Genomic DNA, 18,544 nt, shown 5'->3' on the forward strand with positions numbered 1-18,544 from the left:
TGAAAATAACTCCCTCTAGACTCCTTCCTTTTCCCTGCCGTCAGTATCACCCCAGATCAGGACTGATATCATAGTGCTCACCTCACACACGCGGTACTTCTCCCAGTGTTACACTGGGCTTTGAGTTGTTGAACGGCGTTTGTAATCTTTTCTTAAATGAGCCACATCTGAGGACCATTTTCCATACTGATCGACAAAGATATCTGAATTTAAAATCCGCCTCCATAATGAGGCGCACAGAAAACAGTGGTCCGTACAGACCGTATCATGTGTTTAGTTCCGTGTCTGTTCTCTTGAGATTTTTTAACATTTTAAAGGTTTTAATGTCATTCTGTCCGTTTTAATTTTGCTATTTTAAGGACCTTGCTCTGCATGTTGCGATGAAAGGTGCTATATAAATAAAGTTGAGAGGAACATAAATGTAGGTATATATTCATCAGCCCATCTACTTTAGGCACATTCCACTTCCATATTCAATATTAATTTTCCTTGTTGCAGTGCATAACTGCTTTGGACAATTGTTTAGTTGTTTTCGTGAAACTGTCTATGGTATTTTTGTGATTATTTGTTTTATTCTATTTTATATTATATATAGGCCTACTATTTATGTATCTTTTAAATTAATATCTTTTCAACATATAATGCCCCCTACCTTTTTTTTTTGCCTGCCACGTCAAAAATAATTTCAATGTACAGAATGCATATTGAAATACTTTGACGTGGCAGCCCCTTTCTCTACAAATGACAAAACACTTTTACTTTGACATATACACGATACAATTTCACGCCCAAGAAAGAAAAGATTTGATTTAAGTTATTTGGTTGTCTCTCAACATCTCACCACCATGAACGTATTGGGAAAAAATGCCTTTTGAGTTTGCACTCTTACATTAAATTAAAATTCAACTTATAGTGAAAAATGTAAATTGCTAGTTCATGGAATATGCCTAAAATGACCATGTTAAAAGTTACACTAAGCTTCTCAAAACCAAAGATTTACATGGAATCGCTTAATATTACCTCAATTTTTCACATCCTCCTTGGATGGCTCTGCCATTTATGGACAACAGATTTGGAAGTCTGTAAATTGGATACAATTATTGAACTAAAATAAAACCCTTAAAATACTCAATAAAGGTCAGGAGACACACAGTGAGGGGTGACACAGGTGGTGAAAAAACAGCAGAATACTCAATGGGAAAAATACTTTATTGTTTTCGATTTCTTTAGTTCATGTTAATGTTCTCTCGTTGAAATGAAGAGCTTGCAGTCTTTTTTGAGTGAATTCAATGAGAACATGAAAGGCCTCGCACAGGCAATAATGCCTCAGTCAGATCTTCACACACACATGCACATACACTCACAATGCATAGGGAATACTAGATAGGAAGACTTGAATCATATGTGTGTATGTGCATGAGTATTTTGGAGCATATTCTCCTTTGAATGCGCCAGCGTAAGGAGGTGTGCGTGTGTGAATTATTAAGGGTTAGGCACAACTCCTGTTTGAGTTCAAGACTATGTGTGTGTATTCAAGTTTGTGGATGTGTGATGGTGTGTAGAATTTTCCGTGTGTTTGCATAATGCAGCGTTGGCATGATGGCCGCTCCGGTTCGAATGCACCCGTTGCTCCTTAAAACAGACGCTTCTCGTAACTGCGGGCGAGAGACAGACACACACACAGAGAGAGAGAGAGACACACACACACAGACAGAGACAGAGACAGAGACAGAGAGAGAGAGAGAGAGAGAGAGAGAGAGAGAGAGAGATTGAGTGTATTAGGGACACATCAAATGAACCTGTGTGACCGTGCTGAATAAGAAATAGGAACTAGAGCTCCAACAAGGAATTGGTCTGTGTGTGTGCGTGCGCATGGCCATGTATCCCACACTACCTCAAACCAGTAGTTATTTAATGCATGCTCATCAGATAGTAAAAAGGGAATTATCCTCACCACTTAACCCCAGTGGCCATCTGTCTGTCTCACAGCTGTGTGTGTGTGTGTGTGTGTGGGGGTGGGGGTGGGTGGGTGCATGTGTTTAAATATACACCTTCTTGTGCGTGTTAACATGGCCGTGTGTGCGTCTGTACCTGTGCAGGCCGTGGACGCCTCCCTCATTCTGAGCAGACGTGGTTCTCCTCTCAAACTTTAGATCTCCAGAGTACATCATGATTCTGTGGGACAGGGAACACAGGGTTGAAACCGTTCCTCCCAGAGCGCCACTACTACAAAAACCATCCCGTGGAACTGTATTCAGCCCACCGGGTTCCACACAGACTATCAGTAGCGCTTAGGGCTGAACGTTTGGGGAAATAATCGAATGGCGATTATTTCGACAACTGTTGCGATTGCGATTTAGTATGCAATTTTTCTTTTAAAATTCCTAATGTTCTAAATTATTCACTAAACACGCAATATAATCATTCTATAGTATGACCAACCACCAAAACATTGGAACCAGTTAACAAGTAAACAGCTCTTTCCTTTAGGCCAGGCCTGTGTTGAGATTAATTGATGCATCGATTGATATTATTACATCTTTATTTAACTATTGAATTGTAAACAAATCGTACTGATCACCACTCAACAACAGTAACAAATACCCCCAAAAATATCCTACTAGTGCATCCCAATGTCAGTTTGAATATGATTAATTGTCGGGGCCTAGTAGCACTGTGCAAAGCCGTGCAACGCCATAGGACACATGATGTGTGAGGGAGACGTGGTTCAACGGAGCGGATTGAAAAATGGGGATGGGGAGAAATAAATTGCGACGGTCCAACAAAAGAAACGAGAGACTAGCCAGAGGAAACGACAGAAAGGAAAAAGATGAAAAAACTGCCCTTTATAAAAAGGAGAAATGTTACTTTATGCGATGGAAATATACCTGGAATATAAAACGATAGATGGCGGCAGCCCTAATAACACACACCCCTGGCTTCACTACAACTCATCAAGTCACACAAAAAAACTGTTCAAACATACGTTTTAAAACGCATCATTATACGATTGTCCCTTTAATCAGGAAAACCACACTTATTATTACCTCCAAAGAAATGCGTTTTTCAATAAATGTTTCTATTCTCTGTGACCTTTATCCTTAATGTAGCCATGTTGGGGTTTATACAGATATATATATAGACGCGTGCTTGCGTTCGTGCGTGCGTGTGTTTGCTGACCTCAGCTGGGTGAGGCTCTTGGCCCCGATGTCCTGGCACGAGTGCTGGATCCCAGCCAGCAGGTAGGGGACAAACAGGTGGATAGAGCCCTTGTCCTTCACAGCCCCGGACACGCCCTGCGCCACCTTGATCTTATCGTTCTCACTGCGGAGGGGGGGGGGGAAAGGTAAATGGTATGTACAGGAAGTTTATGACGGCATTCCATTGTAGGGAGTCAACACCAAAGCAAACGTCTTGTTTGTGTTCCTGTGTGCTCAGGTGGACCGCAGGCCATTATCATTATATCCTTTATTCAACCAGGTTAGTCTCATTGAGCTTAACAATCTATTTTACCAGAGACCTGGCCAAGATGGACAGCAGTACACAGTTACAACATAAAACACAAGACACAATACGAGTTCCATACCAAATGCAATTGTGAAAATACATAATCCGATTATTGACTACATCAGTCAATAGGCCATCAGTGCCTACTATGGGGTTACGTTGGGCTCCAGGGAGCAGCTCTCTGTCTGCCCGTGACCAGAGAACATCAGAACTGGTTACCCACGCTGCCTGGGAATGTGGATAAATATGTGTGCGTGTGTGCGTGCGTGCGTGTGTTTGTGTCAAGCAGTAGTGAGTGAGTGTGTGTCAAGCAGTAGTGAGTGAGCGAGTGTGTTGCAAGCAGTAGTGAGTGAGTGAGTGTGTGTAAAGGAGTAGTGAGTGAGTGAGTGAGTGAGTGAGTGAGTGAGTGAGTGAGTGAGTGAGTGAGTGAGTGAGTACCTGAAGTAGCGCGTCTGCGAGCCCAGGTTCTTGTCCATGGCGTCCAGCGAGCCCATCCCCCGGTACTTCTTCAGCCGGATGCCGTCGGAGAAGAAGTACTCCCCCGGGGCCTCGTTGGTGGCGGCCAGCAGAGACCCCATCATCACTGGAGAGAGAGACATAGAGAGTCAGTGAGAGAGAGAGAGAGAGGCATAGAGAGTCAGTGAGAGAGAGAGAGAGTCAGTGAGAGAGAGAGAGAGAGTCAGTGAGAGAGAGAGAGAGAGAGAGAGAGAGAGAGAGAGAGAGAGAGAGAGAGAGAGAGAGAGAGAGAGAGAGAGAGAGAGAGACATAGTCAGTGAGAGAGAGACATAGAGTCAGTGAGAGAGAGACATAGAGAGACCGAGAGGCAGTGAGAGAGAGACAGAGAGACAGAGTGTGAGACAGAGACAGAGAGAGAGAGAGAGACATAGAGAGTCAGTGAGAGAGAGAGAGGCAGTGAGAGAGAGAGTGACAGACAGACAGACAGACAGACAGACAGACAGAGAGGTATGCATCACAAAACCAATTTTGACGACAAATGGTCTTCCCCATCCCCAACGCCCGCCCTCATAACCCTAACCCCCCAACCCACCAGTCGAGGCCCCCAGGGCCACAGCCTTGGCGATGTGTCCCACCGTCTGGATCCCTCCGTCAGCCGTCACCGGCACGCCGAAGCGCCGCGCGTACTCCGACACCTTGTAGACCGCCGTGGCCTGCGGCCGCCCACACGCCAGCACTGGGGGGGGGGGAGAGTAGAGGGGAGGGGGCGGGGGAGAGGAGGGGGGGGGGGGGGGCAGGCGAGAGGAGAGGAGGAGATGGAGGAGGGAAGAGGGGCAGGGAGGAGAGGAGAGGAGAGGAGAGGAGAGGAGAGGAGAGGAGAGGAGAGGGGAGGGGAGGAGAGGGGAGGAGAGGAGAGGGGAGGAGAGGGGAAGGGGGAGGAAGAGATGGAGGTGGAAAGAGAAAAGTGGCAGAATGAATCAATAAATAAATTTGAATGATGCGGTCCCAGACTTGTATTGGCTCAAAGCAGTTTTAAAATTACAGTTTTGCTTCATTGTGGAACTATGCTTCTACAATAATGGTGATTTGATTTCAATAAATCTAATTTTAATGCCGCTGTGTGATTATTTTGTTAAATCTTACTAGCGACAGTAAACGTATAATAAGCCACTTGAGGCTGTGATGTACAGTGGTGTAAGAACAGCTAGGGGGCACTGTTGGATAAAACAACATGTTGTGGATTTGTGTTTCGTTAGCTGAATATGGATGAAACTAGAATCACTTTTCCTTACCAGACTATTTTTACCATCCCTTAACTATGTGCTGTATTGATAAAACGACATATAAATATCATTCAGGTCGGCCGTTTTGGTTGCCAGATGGTCTGTGAAATGGGCCTCAGTGATTGGTCACGGGGCCCGTCACTCACCTTCCTGTGTGATGCAGATGGAGCCGCTGCCCATGCCGACCCGCAGTCCGTCGACGCCGGCGTCTATCAGGTTCTTAGCCTGCGCTGCTGTAACCACTGGAGGAGGGGCGGGGGGGGGGAGAGAGAGAGTGAGAGAGAGAGAGTGTGAGAGCGAGAGAGAGAGAGAGAGAGCGAGAGAGAATCAGATAACTGGAAAATATTTCAACAAGAAAATACATTTCTTGAAAAGGTTTTTTTTGAAGACATACACAAAAATGTGTCATTATGTGTGAGGCCCTGTGGCTGAACCCTGTGAGTGAGTGAGTGAGTGAAGAGTGAGTGAGTGAGTGAGAGAGTGAAGAGTGAGTGAGTGAAGAGTGAGTGAGTGAGTGAGTGAAGAGTGAGTGAGTGAGGAGTGAGTGAGTGAGTGAAGAGTGATTGAGTGAAGAGTGAGTGAGGAGTGAGTGAGTGAGTGAAGAGTGATTGAGTGAAGAGTGAGTGAGTGAGTGAAGAGTGAGTGAGTGAGTGAAGAGTGAGTGGGTGAGTGAGTGAGTGAAGAGTGAGTGAGTGAAGAGTGAGTGAGTGAAGAGTGAGTGAGTGAGTAGTAAGTGAAGAGTGAGTGAGTGAGTGAGTAGTAAGTGAAGAGTGAGTGAGTGAGTGAGTAGTGAGTGAAGAGTGAAGAGTGAGTGGTGAGAGAGTGAAGAGTGAGTGAGTGAGTGAGTGAGTGAGTGAGTGAGTGAGTGAGTGAGTGAGTGAGTGAGTGAGTGAGTGAGTGAGTGAGTGAGTGAGCGAGCGAGCGAGCGAGTGAGTGAGCGAGCGAGCGTGCGTGAGTGAGTGTCTCACCGTTTCCTCCTATGACCTGTAGGTCGGGGTATTTGTTCTTGATGTATTTGATCATGTTGATCTGGAAGATGGAGTTGCCCTGCGACGAGTCCTGCAGAGACAAGCACGACATCACCGTCAGCATCAGCAAATCACTGGCTAAATCAATAGTAAGAGCAGCCATACAACCAATGATAAACTATTGACCATCCCAGCAGTAGCCAAACACACAGTCGCTAAACAAGAAGTAAAACCATTGGAAAAACGGACAGCAGTTAAACGAGCAGTAAGCCAGTGATAAACCAGCGGAAAAACTATCAGTAGTTAATCAAGCAGTAAGCCATTAATAAACCAGTAGTAAGACCATTGTTAAAACCAACAGTAGTCAAACCAGCATTAGTTAAACCAGCAGTAAGCCAGTGATGAACCAGTAGTAAGACCATTGTTAAAACCAACACCAGCTAAACCAGCAGTAAACCAGTAATAAACCCGTCGTTAAAACAAGCATTAGTTAAACCAGCAGTAAGCCAACGATAAACCAGTAGTAAGACCATCGTTAAAACCAACAGTAGTCAAACCAGCATTAGTTCAACCAGCAGTACGCCAGTGATAAACCAGCAGTAGGACCATGGGTAGCGCCCTGCGGTAGTAAACCCAGCAGCCCCAGTGGCGTACCAGTACGATCACGTCCACCCCGCTCTGCACCAGCAGGTCCAGCCGGTACTTGTCGTCCTCGTGCGTCCCGATGGCGGCGCCACACAGCAGCTGCTTGCGGGAGTCCTTGGACGCCAGCGGGAAGTCGCGGTTCTTCTTCAGGTCCGTGCGCGCGATGATGGCCACCAGCTCGCCCGCCTCGTTCACGATGGGCAGCTTGCCTGGGGAGAGGAAGAGGAGGGAGGGGGCCTTCCTCAGTTAACGCCACGAATGGTCTACTCGCCAGGTGTCGTCGACAGTCGGTCAGTCGACGGGGGGAGTCAGATAACAGTCGGACAACAGTAAATCATCCAACAGTGAGTTGGAACTGACGGTTAGTCAGTCAACTGACAAACAGTCGGACAGCCAATTAGTCAGTCGTCAGTGTCTACTGTCAGTCAGAGGGGCGATTAACTAACAAGTCACCAAAATGTCTCAACAGCAAAACATCCGACAGTGAGTCAGTGGAGTCAGTTTGACTAACAGTCAGTCAGCCAATCAGTCAGTCAACATCTGTCACTAAGTCAGTCACCAAACAGAGAGTCAAGTCAGTCAGTGAACAGTCAACAAACAGTGAGGGAGGGCGGGCGGGTCTGGTAACGAGAAGGTTGCTGGTTCGATCCTCATTGTTTTAGCAGTGATATGAAGAGGTATCCTAGCATCTAGCCTGCTAGTTCTATTTCTGGCTCAGGAGTGTCAAAGAGTTCCTGAGCAAGAAGCCAAACTCCCGCCCCCCTCCCCTAACCCACGCCCATTGGCTGCTTCCACCTCACCTTTCTTGCTCCGCTGAAGAATCTCATTGGCTTCTTTAAGCGTCACTCCATCAGGAGCGACCACCAGATCATCCTTCTTGGTCATAACCTGAAAGAAACACGTCGAGATGATTGAGCTAGTAGTTATGTCAGTATAAATATCTGTTCACATTGATCGAGAAATAATATCAAAATTAGCGGAGAGCAACTCTTATTCCTAAAGTCTCTCAACAAATCAGCATAACCATATTGCTCGAGAGTTTCCATATCACTCCGTTGCTGATAAGTAGGGATGCACTGATGCAAATACCAGTACTGGGACGCGATACTGTGCTCATGTACTCGGGAAACGTCAACGATACAACCACCTGATACCCCATTTACACAACGAGCCTGCAAACCCGAAACCGCTTTTTTTTAACCGTGGTAATTTGTCTTGTATGATGGTCAACACGGAAATCGATCCCATTTTATCAGTGTTACTGGAAAAAATCCCAAGTTGAGAGAAAATGTTGGTAAAATCCGATGTATTTGCCCTTCTCCCCCAAACTCTTTTCTTCCAATAAAAAAAAAAGTGGAATCATTACATCCTTACTGATAAAAACTCATCAATGCTTTCACAGCTGGCGTCATCAGCCCAAAAGATAGCAAAACAAACGTAACTTTAAAAAAAAATAATAATAATTAACACCACCACTTTGAACCAATCAGAAACCCCCCGTATCCGAATGAGCCCCGCCCACCTGGCTGAGTGGCAGGTCGTGCTCCTCCCCCTTGAGGAAGTCGATGTCCCGGGAGGAGATGATGCCGACCAGCTTGCCGCCCATGTGGCCGTTGTCTGTGATGGGGATGCCGCAGAAGCCGTGGCGCGCCTTGGCCGCAAAGACGTCCCGCACGCGCTCAGACGGGCTCATCACCACCGGGTCCGTGATGAAGCCCTGCTCGTAGCGCTGGGGGGGGGGGAGGGAGGGAGGGAGATTGGGGAGGAGGGGGGGAGGGTAAGGTGGTAGGGAAAGAAGGAGAGATTCAACGGTGGGAGGTCGGCGTGGAGGAGAGAAAAACCAAACATGGAGGGGAGGAGACAAAAGGGAGGAGGAGGGGGAGGCGATCAAATCAACTCCAGGAAATGACTTGATAAGGAAAGGAGACGAAGGAAGGCGAAGGAAGCCTTGACTGGGCAAGTGAGGAGGAAGGTGGAAGGGAGAATGAGGGGAGGGAAGAGTTGGCTGACAATAGACACTGCTAAAAGCGGGAGGGGAATAGGAGAGAGAAAGTCAAAGAAAAAAACGTGGAAAGATGATGCACAAGATGGTCAGACCGCAGGGTAGATTAGAAGTAGTGCTGAACGATTTGGGAAATAATCAAATTGTTGTTGTTTTTTCGACCAATATGGTGATTGTGATTTAGTATGCGATTCATCTTCTGGATTATTGACCAACACAACCTTGGATACAGGGAACATATAAACGTATCTCTCCTGTCGCTGTCATAAACATGTAACATGTTAACATGTGCGACTAGACCACATGGACGTGGTCGTAGAGAAAAACTGTTTTTAGCTCCGCTGCAACTCTCCGCCTGCGTGTTTAAAATAGCTCCGGTGAGGCAACCTGGCCCCAACATGTGCGTTGTGGCATGCTGTACCATTGATCCACTGTCTTTACCAGAGCCTTAAACCAGGCCTTGGTCACACCGTTGAGGGGCATCAAATCTTTCCCTGTGAACTCCTCTATCGCCTTAGTCTTTTGATCATTTCGCGGTTTTGAATCACGTTCATATGGTGTTATACTCTGGAACATTTCCGGCAGGGATCCCTGCCGGGTGGTACATGGCATCATACAGGACAAACTGGTGATCGGGTCTTTAGCCATGCATGCATCAGACATTCTCTTTTGAATGGGTGAACAGGTTTGTAGTGCCATGTGTTGTAGCAACGGTAGCTGCTACAACACTCGCACGTGAACGGAGGGTAGCGGGTAGTACAAGTGAACCCCACATGGCCTGGTGTTTCAGATTCCAATAATTTATTTTAATTGCAGACTTCTATTACCTTGCGATGTCGGTTTGAATTCGATCAATCGTTCAGCCCTAATTAGAAGTGCTCAAAATAAGAAATAAGAGAGAGACAGGGGAGTAATAGGGCAAGGGACAAAGGTGACAGAGAGTGAGCGAGAATGACAATGAAACAACGGAAAACGGAAAGAGAGAAAGAGACAGAAATGGCGTGACGGAGAAAGAAAGATGGGTGCTCCGAAATAGGTACCTTGACTTTGCGGACTTCGTTAGCCTGGAACTCTGGAGTGCAGTTGTGGTGGATGAATCCGATACCTCCTGTCAGCTGCAGACAAGGAACGCCAATGAGCTTGTTGTGCGCGCATCACTTATGGCTTTACAGGGGACTACTACAAATTATATTTAGATTTGGGGCATTTAGCAGACGCTTTTAACCAAAGCAACTTAGAACTTGACACCTTTCACAAACCATTAATACTCAAACGGCGGTGTCAACCATGCAAGTTGACCGCCAGCTCGTCGGGAGCAGTAAGGGTTAGGTGCCTTGTTCAGGGACACGTCGACGCTAGGAGGAGCCGGGGTTCGAACGTGCAACCTGCTGGATACAAGTCAACGGCTCTACCTCCTGAATGACTGCCGCCCCAAAATTGTGCATGTTCTCAGAATTGCTTGCGCAAGATTAAAACGAGAGGGTTCTGTGAAAAAAAGTCGGCTTCAGGGTCATTATTTGAACCGTGTCACCCAAGGGTCTCTGTGTACTTACTGCCATAGCGATGGCCATGCTGGCCTCTGTGACGGTGTCCATGGGACTGGACACCAGGGGGGTCTTCATGGTGATCTTCTTGGTCAGGGCTGAGGTCAGGTCCTGGAAGGGGGCGGGGATAGTTGCAACGTGTTTTAACCCACCCAATAAAATGGGAATAGACTGTAAGGGCTCGGTCGAGCCACCTGACAGGGATTTCTAGCCGTTACTCTGCGACAGCGCATGACATCATCAGTGCACAAGATACACAGACTAAAACAATGAAATGCTCAATGAAACATGATGTCGGAATCGACCCGATCAAATGGCAGATAAGGCTGGTGAGGTCAGAACGGATACAGTTTCACGTGATGGCCATTTAAGCAGCAGGCGGCCACAAATGGCTTCCATTTGGATGGGTACTTTTACCCAAAGTAGGGTGCAAACATAAGTGTGGGATGTGTGGGCCTCAGTTGGAATTGAACCCCCATGCTTATTCAATTTGAGCTAGACAGGACAGTGTTTTATTTTGTGCTGGTATTAAGACGTTGGCCCAATACCAGGCTAAAATAAGCAAGCAATTGGGGTCATAGAACTGGGCCACCCTGTACGACAATCGAAGCGTTAAGACCAACGGTCTGTGTTTCCTGCTCGTTGTAAAGTGTGTCATAGCAGTCAAGATAAAACCGTCAATAAACCAGCAGAACTTGTATTCGACTGTGTAACGCGTGGGCTGTCCTGCTAACAAGTGCCATGAGGAAGGAGCACTCGACGGCAGACGAGTTGGAACAGAGAGGGTGTACGTCTGGAGCAGTCGTACCACTCACCACGTGGTCCGCGGCGAAGTCGATGTACCCTGGAAGAATCAGGACGTCACTGTGGAGACAGAGAGATACAGCTCTAGGTTAGGGCCAAAAGCGTGGGATTATTCTCAATGGCATCCGTACAGTACACAAAGAATCAAATGCGTCATTTTTTTAACAATGAACTGATTGTGGGCAAAACTTGACACTACCTTGATGGACATTGATTAGACCGACAAGAAAAAAATTATTGATTCAAATGAGCGCAGAATACTACATTTCCTAACACCTGATAATGTTTGTGTATTTGGTTATTTGGGGGGATTTTGTGTTCATCTCGACGCGGGTTTAGGGAATAAGCTTCAAAGCTTGATGCCCGTTTTCTCCAGAAGTCTCTTTGGATGTCAACAAGCTTCATCCAACAACAACGCATCCCTTGCACCCTTTCCTACGACCTTTGACCTGGACGGAACGGGACAGATGCTACAAGTAAAAATATCCCCGCTGGATGTTTTTCCCCAGGACCAGGAATAGAACCCTCGTGGACTGACCAGGAACCGCCCAGAGAGGGATAAGCTCTCGAGCGATTTTTGCAGGGTGGGGAGAAGGGGGGGAAAGAGTGTCCCGTTACCATGCTGTGTACGCCACGCGTGTCAGCTGAACTGATGGACGCCATGGGTACTGTACCAGTTATGTCAGTACCCATGGTGCCTGCCCAAAAACGCCTCTCCACGAGGCGTGCCATCGGTCCAATGATTCATTCGCCCATGACCAAAAGGGGCGCAATGGAAGTGCATGGCCCCGCATCGCCCTCACTTTGCAAAGGCTGACAGGGGTGGTCTGTGTGTACTGGTTCAGTGTCAATGGAGCAAGTGGAAGTGGACATTAAAGGGGACCTATTATGCTTTTTCGACTTTTATGACCTATAAACGTTGTTATAATGATTGATAGTCATGTTTAACCATACTAAAGTGTCAAATAATGACGTACATGCATTTCGACGTATTCCCTGCTGACAGTCTGGGGAGGCTGTGCAGAGCGCTAAACACTCGGAACAACGTTTGCGATTCACTTTTCCGGGAAATCATCTACGTAGAGGCACTCCTGCCACGCTCGACTGCCCTTCGCAGGTCTTCCGGAAGGTATTAATCCAATCACAACTGAGTGGGGTTGGCAGGAGGGGGGCGAGGGGGCGGAGAAGGACGAAACCGAGCGTTGACAGAGAATGCTGAAAGCGCCCAGATGAGAGGAAGAGTTTCCCGAAAATCTACATCGTTTTTTGTGCTGTGATTCGTGTCAGGTTGCGCTATAGGAGTCATTAATAAGAAATTAAGACCAGAAAAGTCGTATAATAGGGTCTCTTTAATGTCAAACTACCTATGCTGGCTGTGTTCTAATACAGGCCTACAATGAACCCATTTAAACACATTCAACCTAGCTACTTCACCTGCCTACTTTCCCTTCCCATGCATGGTCCCCGGCACTAGTCCCCAGGGTGTCTGAGCACCAGAAATCTCTAACCTGGTTGTGTTGGATACAGAAGAAATGAATCACATCAGGTTGGTCTCTATTATGCATAAGCAGCGAGCTGCAGGGCATCTAAAAACGACACAACCTCTGCAAGCACACGCAAGATTCTCCCGTTTGAAAGGTGGGAGCCGATTTGCTGAGGGTTGCGGTTCATTTCGCATGAACGTGAAGAGTGTAATTCATAATCGTGCACGATTTAAGGATCACAGAATTAATTTTATATAGACAAGACATACTTGTTAAAATGAATAATACATACTAAAGAGGTGTCGCATTGGTAAAGTCACTTGAACTTTGGCTAAAGATTTAATCATAGAGAGATACATTTTTTGGTGCGGACGATAATTAATTATTGAGACCAATTGTATGAACAAAAGTAGAACAAAGAACAATGTGGTTGATGGCTAGTTATGGAGTCATACTGTTTTTTTGATGGTTGTTTTGCATGCCCACTGTGGCTTGTAGTCAACGGCGGTTCTACACAGGGGCCTACGGGGGCCAGTGCCCCTGTAGACATGTCCCTGGATCCCCCTGTGGCCCCCTGTGCTGACCAAATAAAATAATTATGATTTTACTGATCTTACAGAACTAATGCGACGCAACGTTCTACACGGGTAACTGAGAGCGGTGCACCCAAGCACCCTGGTGCTGCTGCTCGGTGAATGAGAGCGCAGCGACTCGGGAGAAAGGAGCCACGATTTCTCCTATTGCAAGAGTCGAAGCTAAGCAAAACTATTTCATTTCGTAAGTGACTTGTTGTTCTTGCATATAACCGTGTTACTGTAGTTCCTCACACTGATGAGGAAATTAAGTTTGTAAATGTCTGGTCTCAATATATTTAGAAACGTAATCATATCTAAGCAACGAATCGAAGCAGAAGAGAGTATTCAAATGTCAGTATCCTTGCTAGGTCCACACAATGTTGTGAGGTTGACCACGTATTTTCATCCTTTTTTGGCTGTTGCATTGGGATAACAAATAGATTCGAGTTAAGAGTAGTAGGCTACCTGACCTAATTAAGTAGGGAGGGATGCATTTATGCAATGAAATGTAATGCAAGCCCCTACGTTGTTTTTCTTCTAATAGCAGCTATCATGAAATGAGGAAAGAACAGTAGAACAGGGACGTTTTCTTTGAGCTTTTTAGACAAGCTCAGCCTCTTGGGAACAAAGTTTCTACACACTGAAACTGATTAAATAAATAGATGAATTTTTTTTTTTTCATATTGAATCACTGAATATTGTACTCTGAATCTGAACTGTATTTTTTTTCATTTTTTATGGCCCTACCTCTCTTGCACGCTTGTACAAAATAAATGATTATATGATTTTGATGATTTAGGGTAGCCTGGCAAGCCAGACCCATATCGGAAAGATATTGGGTCTCGTATGGTGGCATTGTGGGCGGGATAAACGGTTGTCTTTCAAGTTCCCTCTGCACGCAATAGGATAGCGCTAAAACCAATAAGAGCAACGAAGAAGGTGACGTAGTCAGAGCGACGGATATTTCCATGGGGAAGTGTTGCGAATGGTGGATTGAGAGAATGGAGACCAACGACTGTTGCCGTTTTTGTACTTGAGTCCAAGTTTTTCCGCCTCCTTTAACTGGTCCTCCATAAGCGCTATCAGTGGTGAGACAACAATCACAAGCGGGCTGTGGCAGAGTCCCATACGTTACCCCACCAGCGGAGCTAGTTGGAAAATCTAACTTTTACCGTATCCGGTCGGCAAAACTCTGAATACATCTCTCTTTTCCAGGAAAGACTTCAGTGCAGTTCTTTGTTCATTTCTCAAAGAAAATGATAACTTCAAGTCTTGAAGAGTCGCGGCCAAAGTCGGGTCGAAAGACAGCTGTTCGCCAGCAGCAGCAGCCATTATTGTTTACCTCTAACGCCCCGTGCCCACTACCTCCGTCCGTTGACTGATCCCCATTGACTTTGAATGGGGACGGACGCGCAATGCATTGTGGATCCGTCCGTTCCGTTGGAGCCTTCGGTGCCGTCAGAAAGTTGAAAAAGTTTCAACTTTTTCGGCAGCGACGGATCCGTCATCCAATCAGATCACGTATGCAAATTTAAGCACTGTGACGCGACTCGGGCTCCGACGATAATGGAAAGCGGGAAATCGGGTAATCTTGCCTCGCATTCGGCTCGATTCCGCCCCTCACGATCTGATTGGCCTTTCACATTTTCTGTTTCCAGCGGCGAAAAACGACGACAGAAGGCTAGACCTCCCTGGCTGCAAATTCAATTTGCTGCCTGCCGCTAGGGGCATCTAGATTTCTAGGCTAGATTTAGGGCATAAGCTCCATCAATTTAAGATAGTTTGACAGAAAAATACAGACTGGTGAAGTTATAAACTCTTGTACAATGTAAATGTTTGAGGATTTTAAAGTAAAATATAGTTTATAATCTTTAAATCTCTTTTTTTTGTGCCTTTTTTTCTGCCTCTGGTTAATCACTGGCCCCATAGTAATTTTTTTCTAGAACCGCCACTGCTAGCATCTGACACAGAGTCCAGAGTCCAGAGTGGATGCATGTTTATACGGACTCGAGGAACGTATGGGTCGAGTCTTGTGCAACACATTGTGCAAGTTCGGATCTAAATGTGGGAACTCTTGGTATACAGTGGTATATTTAGAGTAAAGCCACATGGAGCAGCGGTCCATAAATTACACCCGAGGATGAATGGATTTGGATTTGTTCTACAAAACCATGCTCCGTTTAGTCAAACAAGTAAGGGGGAGGTTTGACAAAGAAAAACAATGCAACGCCGTTAGCCAGTTTTGGGGTCGTTGAAAATATGGATTATTGTAAGAATAGTACTGGTGCGGGTAGCTCCAGAAAATACGTGCATCTGAGAACACAGACCGCCTAAATACCCCCCCCCCCCCACCCCCGGTATAAACAGGAGTGATTAGGGATGCATTAACAATCCAAGGCCTAAAAAAAAAAACAATGTTTGATTCCTGTTGGTTGTCAGTTGAGGTCATGGGTAGGTAGGGAATTTATTTTATTTTTTTATTTTATTTTTTCCAGCGGCAGCGAATGATAGGTAGGTTGTTTTCATTTAAAAATCCTTGTATATCCTCCTTGTACAGAATGAAGAGGTGCTGTACCAAAACGTGATTATAGTTTGCATAAAAAAAAAATATATATATATATTTATTTTTTTAAAGCTCATAAAATAATTTGGGTCGCACATAAATTGACAGGGTCGGTCGGAAACCGGAACCAAACAAAAACAATTTTTAGGCCCAATGGAGACAATCCTGCGGAAACTTCTTGATCTGCCCTCAGCAACGGATCGGTCCCCCGATCCGTTGACATTAATGCCGCGTTTCCACTGCAGGGTGCGTAACGGATCGGATCGCAAAGGTGCGGTAGGGAGGGGGCGGTATAGCCCAGCTCAGTTCCGAGGTCGCGTTTCCACTGCCGACAGTACCCTTTGTGGTAGGCCGGATGTCGATCGCCGCGGCAGCTACGTAAACATCGTAAAAAAAGTCTTCCTCCCCAAGAATGCAGACGAACGTCTCCACCTCCTTGTTCGCCCAAGCAAGCGTTTTACGCGACAAGTTAATTGTAAAGAATAATACCTCGAGGCTACTGTTCGTTTGTTTTTATCCCCGCGTCACCCGGAAGTGACGATTCTGTCGACCAATCAACGGAGGGGGGGTGTAGCTAGAATTTCACGGGACCCTTTCAGGCGTCTCGTCTCGTTTGCGGTACCCCAACGGAGGAGTCCCGAGAACGGGGCCGGAACGGGTACGGCAAAGTCCGGGTCACGCCCACTTTTGGCGGTGGAAACGCGACCCGACCCGCACCTTTGTGATCCGATCCGTTCCGCACCCTGCAGTGGAAACGCGGCATAAGGCTACCGTCGGCTCGGGCTGGACCCTGGCAGGTTAGCAGCAGAAGCCGTAAAAGTAGGGGTGCCATTTACTTGTAGTTGAGCCCGTCCTCCCCTTTGAACAGTTGCTGGCCCGTCAATCCGTCGTCCGGGACGTAACCAGTCTGTCCACAGATCAGGAATTCCGCCATGGCGTCCGAAACGTTACCGATTCAATGTTCAGTTATTTTTTAAATAAAAGCAAAAGTCTGAAATGCCCGAGAGACACAGCGATAACTTTCCCAGTCGCCTGCGTGTTGTCGCATACAATGTCAGCACGCTGTACCCTGAACTGTATTGTCGTTTTCATTCTTTATGGCCCTACCTATCCTGCACGCTTGTATTAAATAAATGATTACATGATTTTGATGATGGGCATAAGCTCCATCAATTTAAGATAGTTTGACAGAAAAATACAGACTGGTGAAGTTATAAACTCTTGTACTAATTAAATGTTTGAGGATTTTTAACTAAAATATAGTTTATAATCTTTAAATATTATTATTTTTGCCTTTTTTTTGTGCCCCTCTGGTTAATCACTGGCCCCTCCTAGTAAACTTGTTCTAGAACCGCCACTGTTAGTATCTGACAGAGTCCAGAGTGGATGCATGTTTATACGGACTCGAGGAACGTACGGGTCGAGTTTTGTGCAACACATTGTACAAGTTCGGATCTAAATGAGGGAACTGTTGGTATACAGTGGTATATTTAGAGTAAAGCCACATGGAGCAGCGGTCTATAAATTACACCGAGGATGAATGGATTTGCTGTTCTACAAAACCATGCTCCGTTTTGTCAAACAAGTAAGGGGGAGGTTTGACAAAGAAAAACAATGCAACGCCGTTAGCCAGTATTGGGGTCGTTGAAAATATGGATTATTGTAAGAATAGTACTGGTGCGGGTAGCTCCAGAAAATACGTGCATCTGAGAACACAGACCGCCTAAATACCCCCCCCCCCCTATAAACAGGAGTGATTAGGGGTGCATTAACAATCCAACAATCCTGCGGAAACGTCTTGATCTGCCCTCAGCAATGAGAAATATGTCAAATTTTGCCTTCTAGCAGGGGGACTGGTCCCCCGATCCGTTGACATTAAGGCTACCGTCCGCTCGGGCTGGACCCTGGCAGGTTAGCAGCAGAAGCCATAAAAGTAGGGTGCCATTTACTTGTACGTGAGCCCGTCTCCCCCGTTGAACAGTTGCTGGCCCGTCAATCCGTCCTCCGGGATGTAACCAGTCTGTCCGCTGATCAGGAATTCCGCCATGGCGTCCGAAACGTTACCGATTCAAAGTTCAGTTATTTTTTAAATAAAAGCTAAAGTCCGAATGCCCGAGAGACACAGCGATAACTTTCCCAGTCGCTTGGCGCCTGCGTGTTGTCGCATACAGTGTCAGGACGCTCCGGGTCGGACGTCTTCCACACTTCCACAATAGGCTATCCCCGACCACCGCCTAAGGCTGGATCCCCAGGATGTGTGGTTAGTTAGATATTGAACGGGAACGCCCGATAATTGATGAAGTCCCCAGTCTTGTTTTCTTGCAAGTTGTTTGTTGGCCTCATAGCCTGTATCAAGGAGTAAACTAGCACGTGTATCGTGTACCTCCAGTCAAACCGATTTTCCTCCCCGAATTCTCTCTCAAGACGTCAGATCCGGCTCGCCCCGCCCACTCCAGATCACACGACTCGTTGGCGATCAGTACTGATGGATCTACGGTAGATGGCGCCATTTCCATAACATTCATCGTGGCACCTGGGTCCATAACCCCAGTGCACGATTTTGTCAACATAATACTTGGTCGTCGATGTATATGTTGTTTACAACACAAGGCAAGGACTTACACACCGTGTGGGTTAATGCATCTACTTTGAAGATTGCCTTTAGGATTATGAAGGATCCTCCGCACTCAAACAAGCTCTTATGCACACATAT

At 46.4% G+C, this 18,544-nt stretch overlaps 1 protein-coding gene across 2 annotated transcripts; it reads right to left on the minus strand.

Moving 5' to 3' along the window:
- Positions 1-1,191: 1,191 nt before the first annotated feature.
- impdh2 (IMP (inosine 5'-monophosphate) dehydrogenase 2) lies at positions 1,192-18,260 on the minus strand. 2 transcript variants are annotated; one of them, XM_060052343.1, is made up of 14 exons: positions 17,781-18,260; positions 11,221-11,269; positions 10,415-10,516; positions 9,902-9,976; positions 8,382-8,588; positions 7,660-7,747; positions 6,869-7,068; positions 6,215-6,305; positions 5,393-5,488; positions 4,556-4,699; positions 3,946-4,090; positions 3,181-3,324; positions 2,092-2,175; positions 1,192-1,655 (listed from the first exon to the last, which is right to left on the minus strand). In XM_060052343.1, exons 1-14 carry the CDS (start codon positions 17,876-17,878, stop codon positions 1,634-1,636), a joined length of 1,545 nt encoding a protein of 514 aa, XP_059908326.1. In that variant the 5' UTR covers positions 17,879-18,260; the 3' UTR covers positions 1,192-1,633. The 2 variants fall into 2 exon arrangements, with proteins under 2 accessions (XP_059908326.1, XP_059908333.1); XM_060052350.1 differs by lacking the exon at positions 17,781-18,260 and adding an exon at positions 16,668-16,919.
- Between the last annotated feature and the right edge of the window lie 284 nt (positions 18,261-18,544).

Source organism: Gadus macrocephalus, chromosome 1 (genome assembly GCF_031168955.1).
Source record: "Gadus macrocephalus chromosome 1, ASM3116895v1".
Lineage (NCBI taxonomy): Eukaryota > Metazoa > Chordata > Actinopteri > Gadiformes > Gadidae > Gadus > Gadus macrocephalus.

Coding starts and splice junctions, on each gene's coding strand:
- impdh2 (XM_060052343.1), bottom strand. CDS start 17,878: ATGGCGGAATTCCTGATCAGCGGACAGACTGGTTACATCCCGGAGGAC. Junction 10,517..11,220: donor ACTTCGCCGCGGACCACGTG/GTGAGTGGTACG, acceptor GCCCCCTTCCAG/GACCTGACCTCAGCCCTGAC. Junction 2,176..3,180: donor AAGAGCCTCACCCAGCTGAG/GTCAGCAAACAC, acceptor CCTGTCCCACAG/AATCATGATGTACTCTGGAG.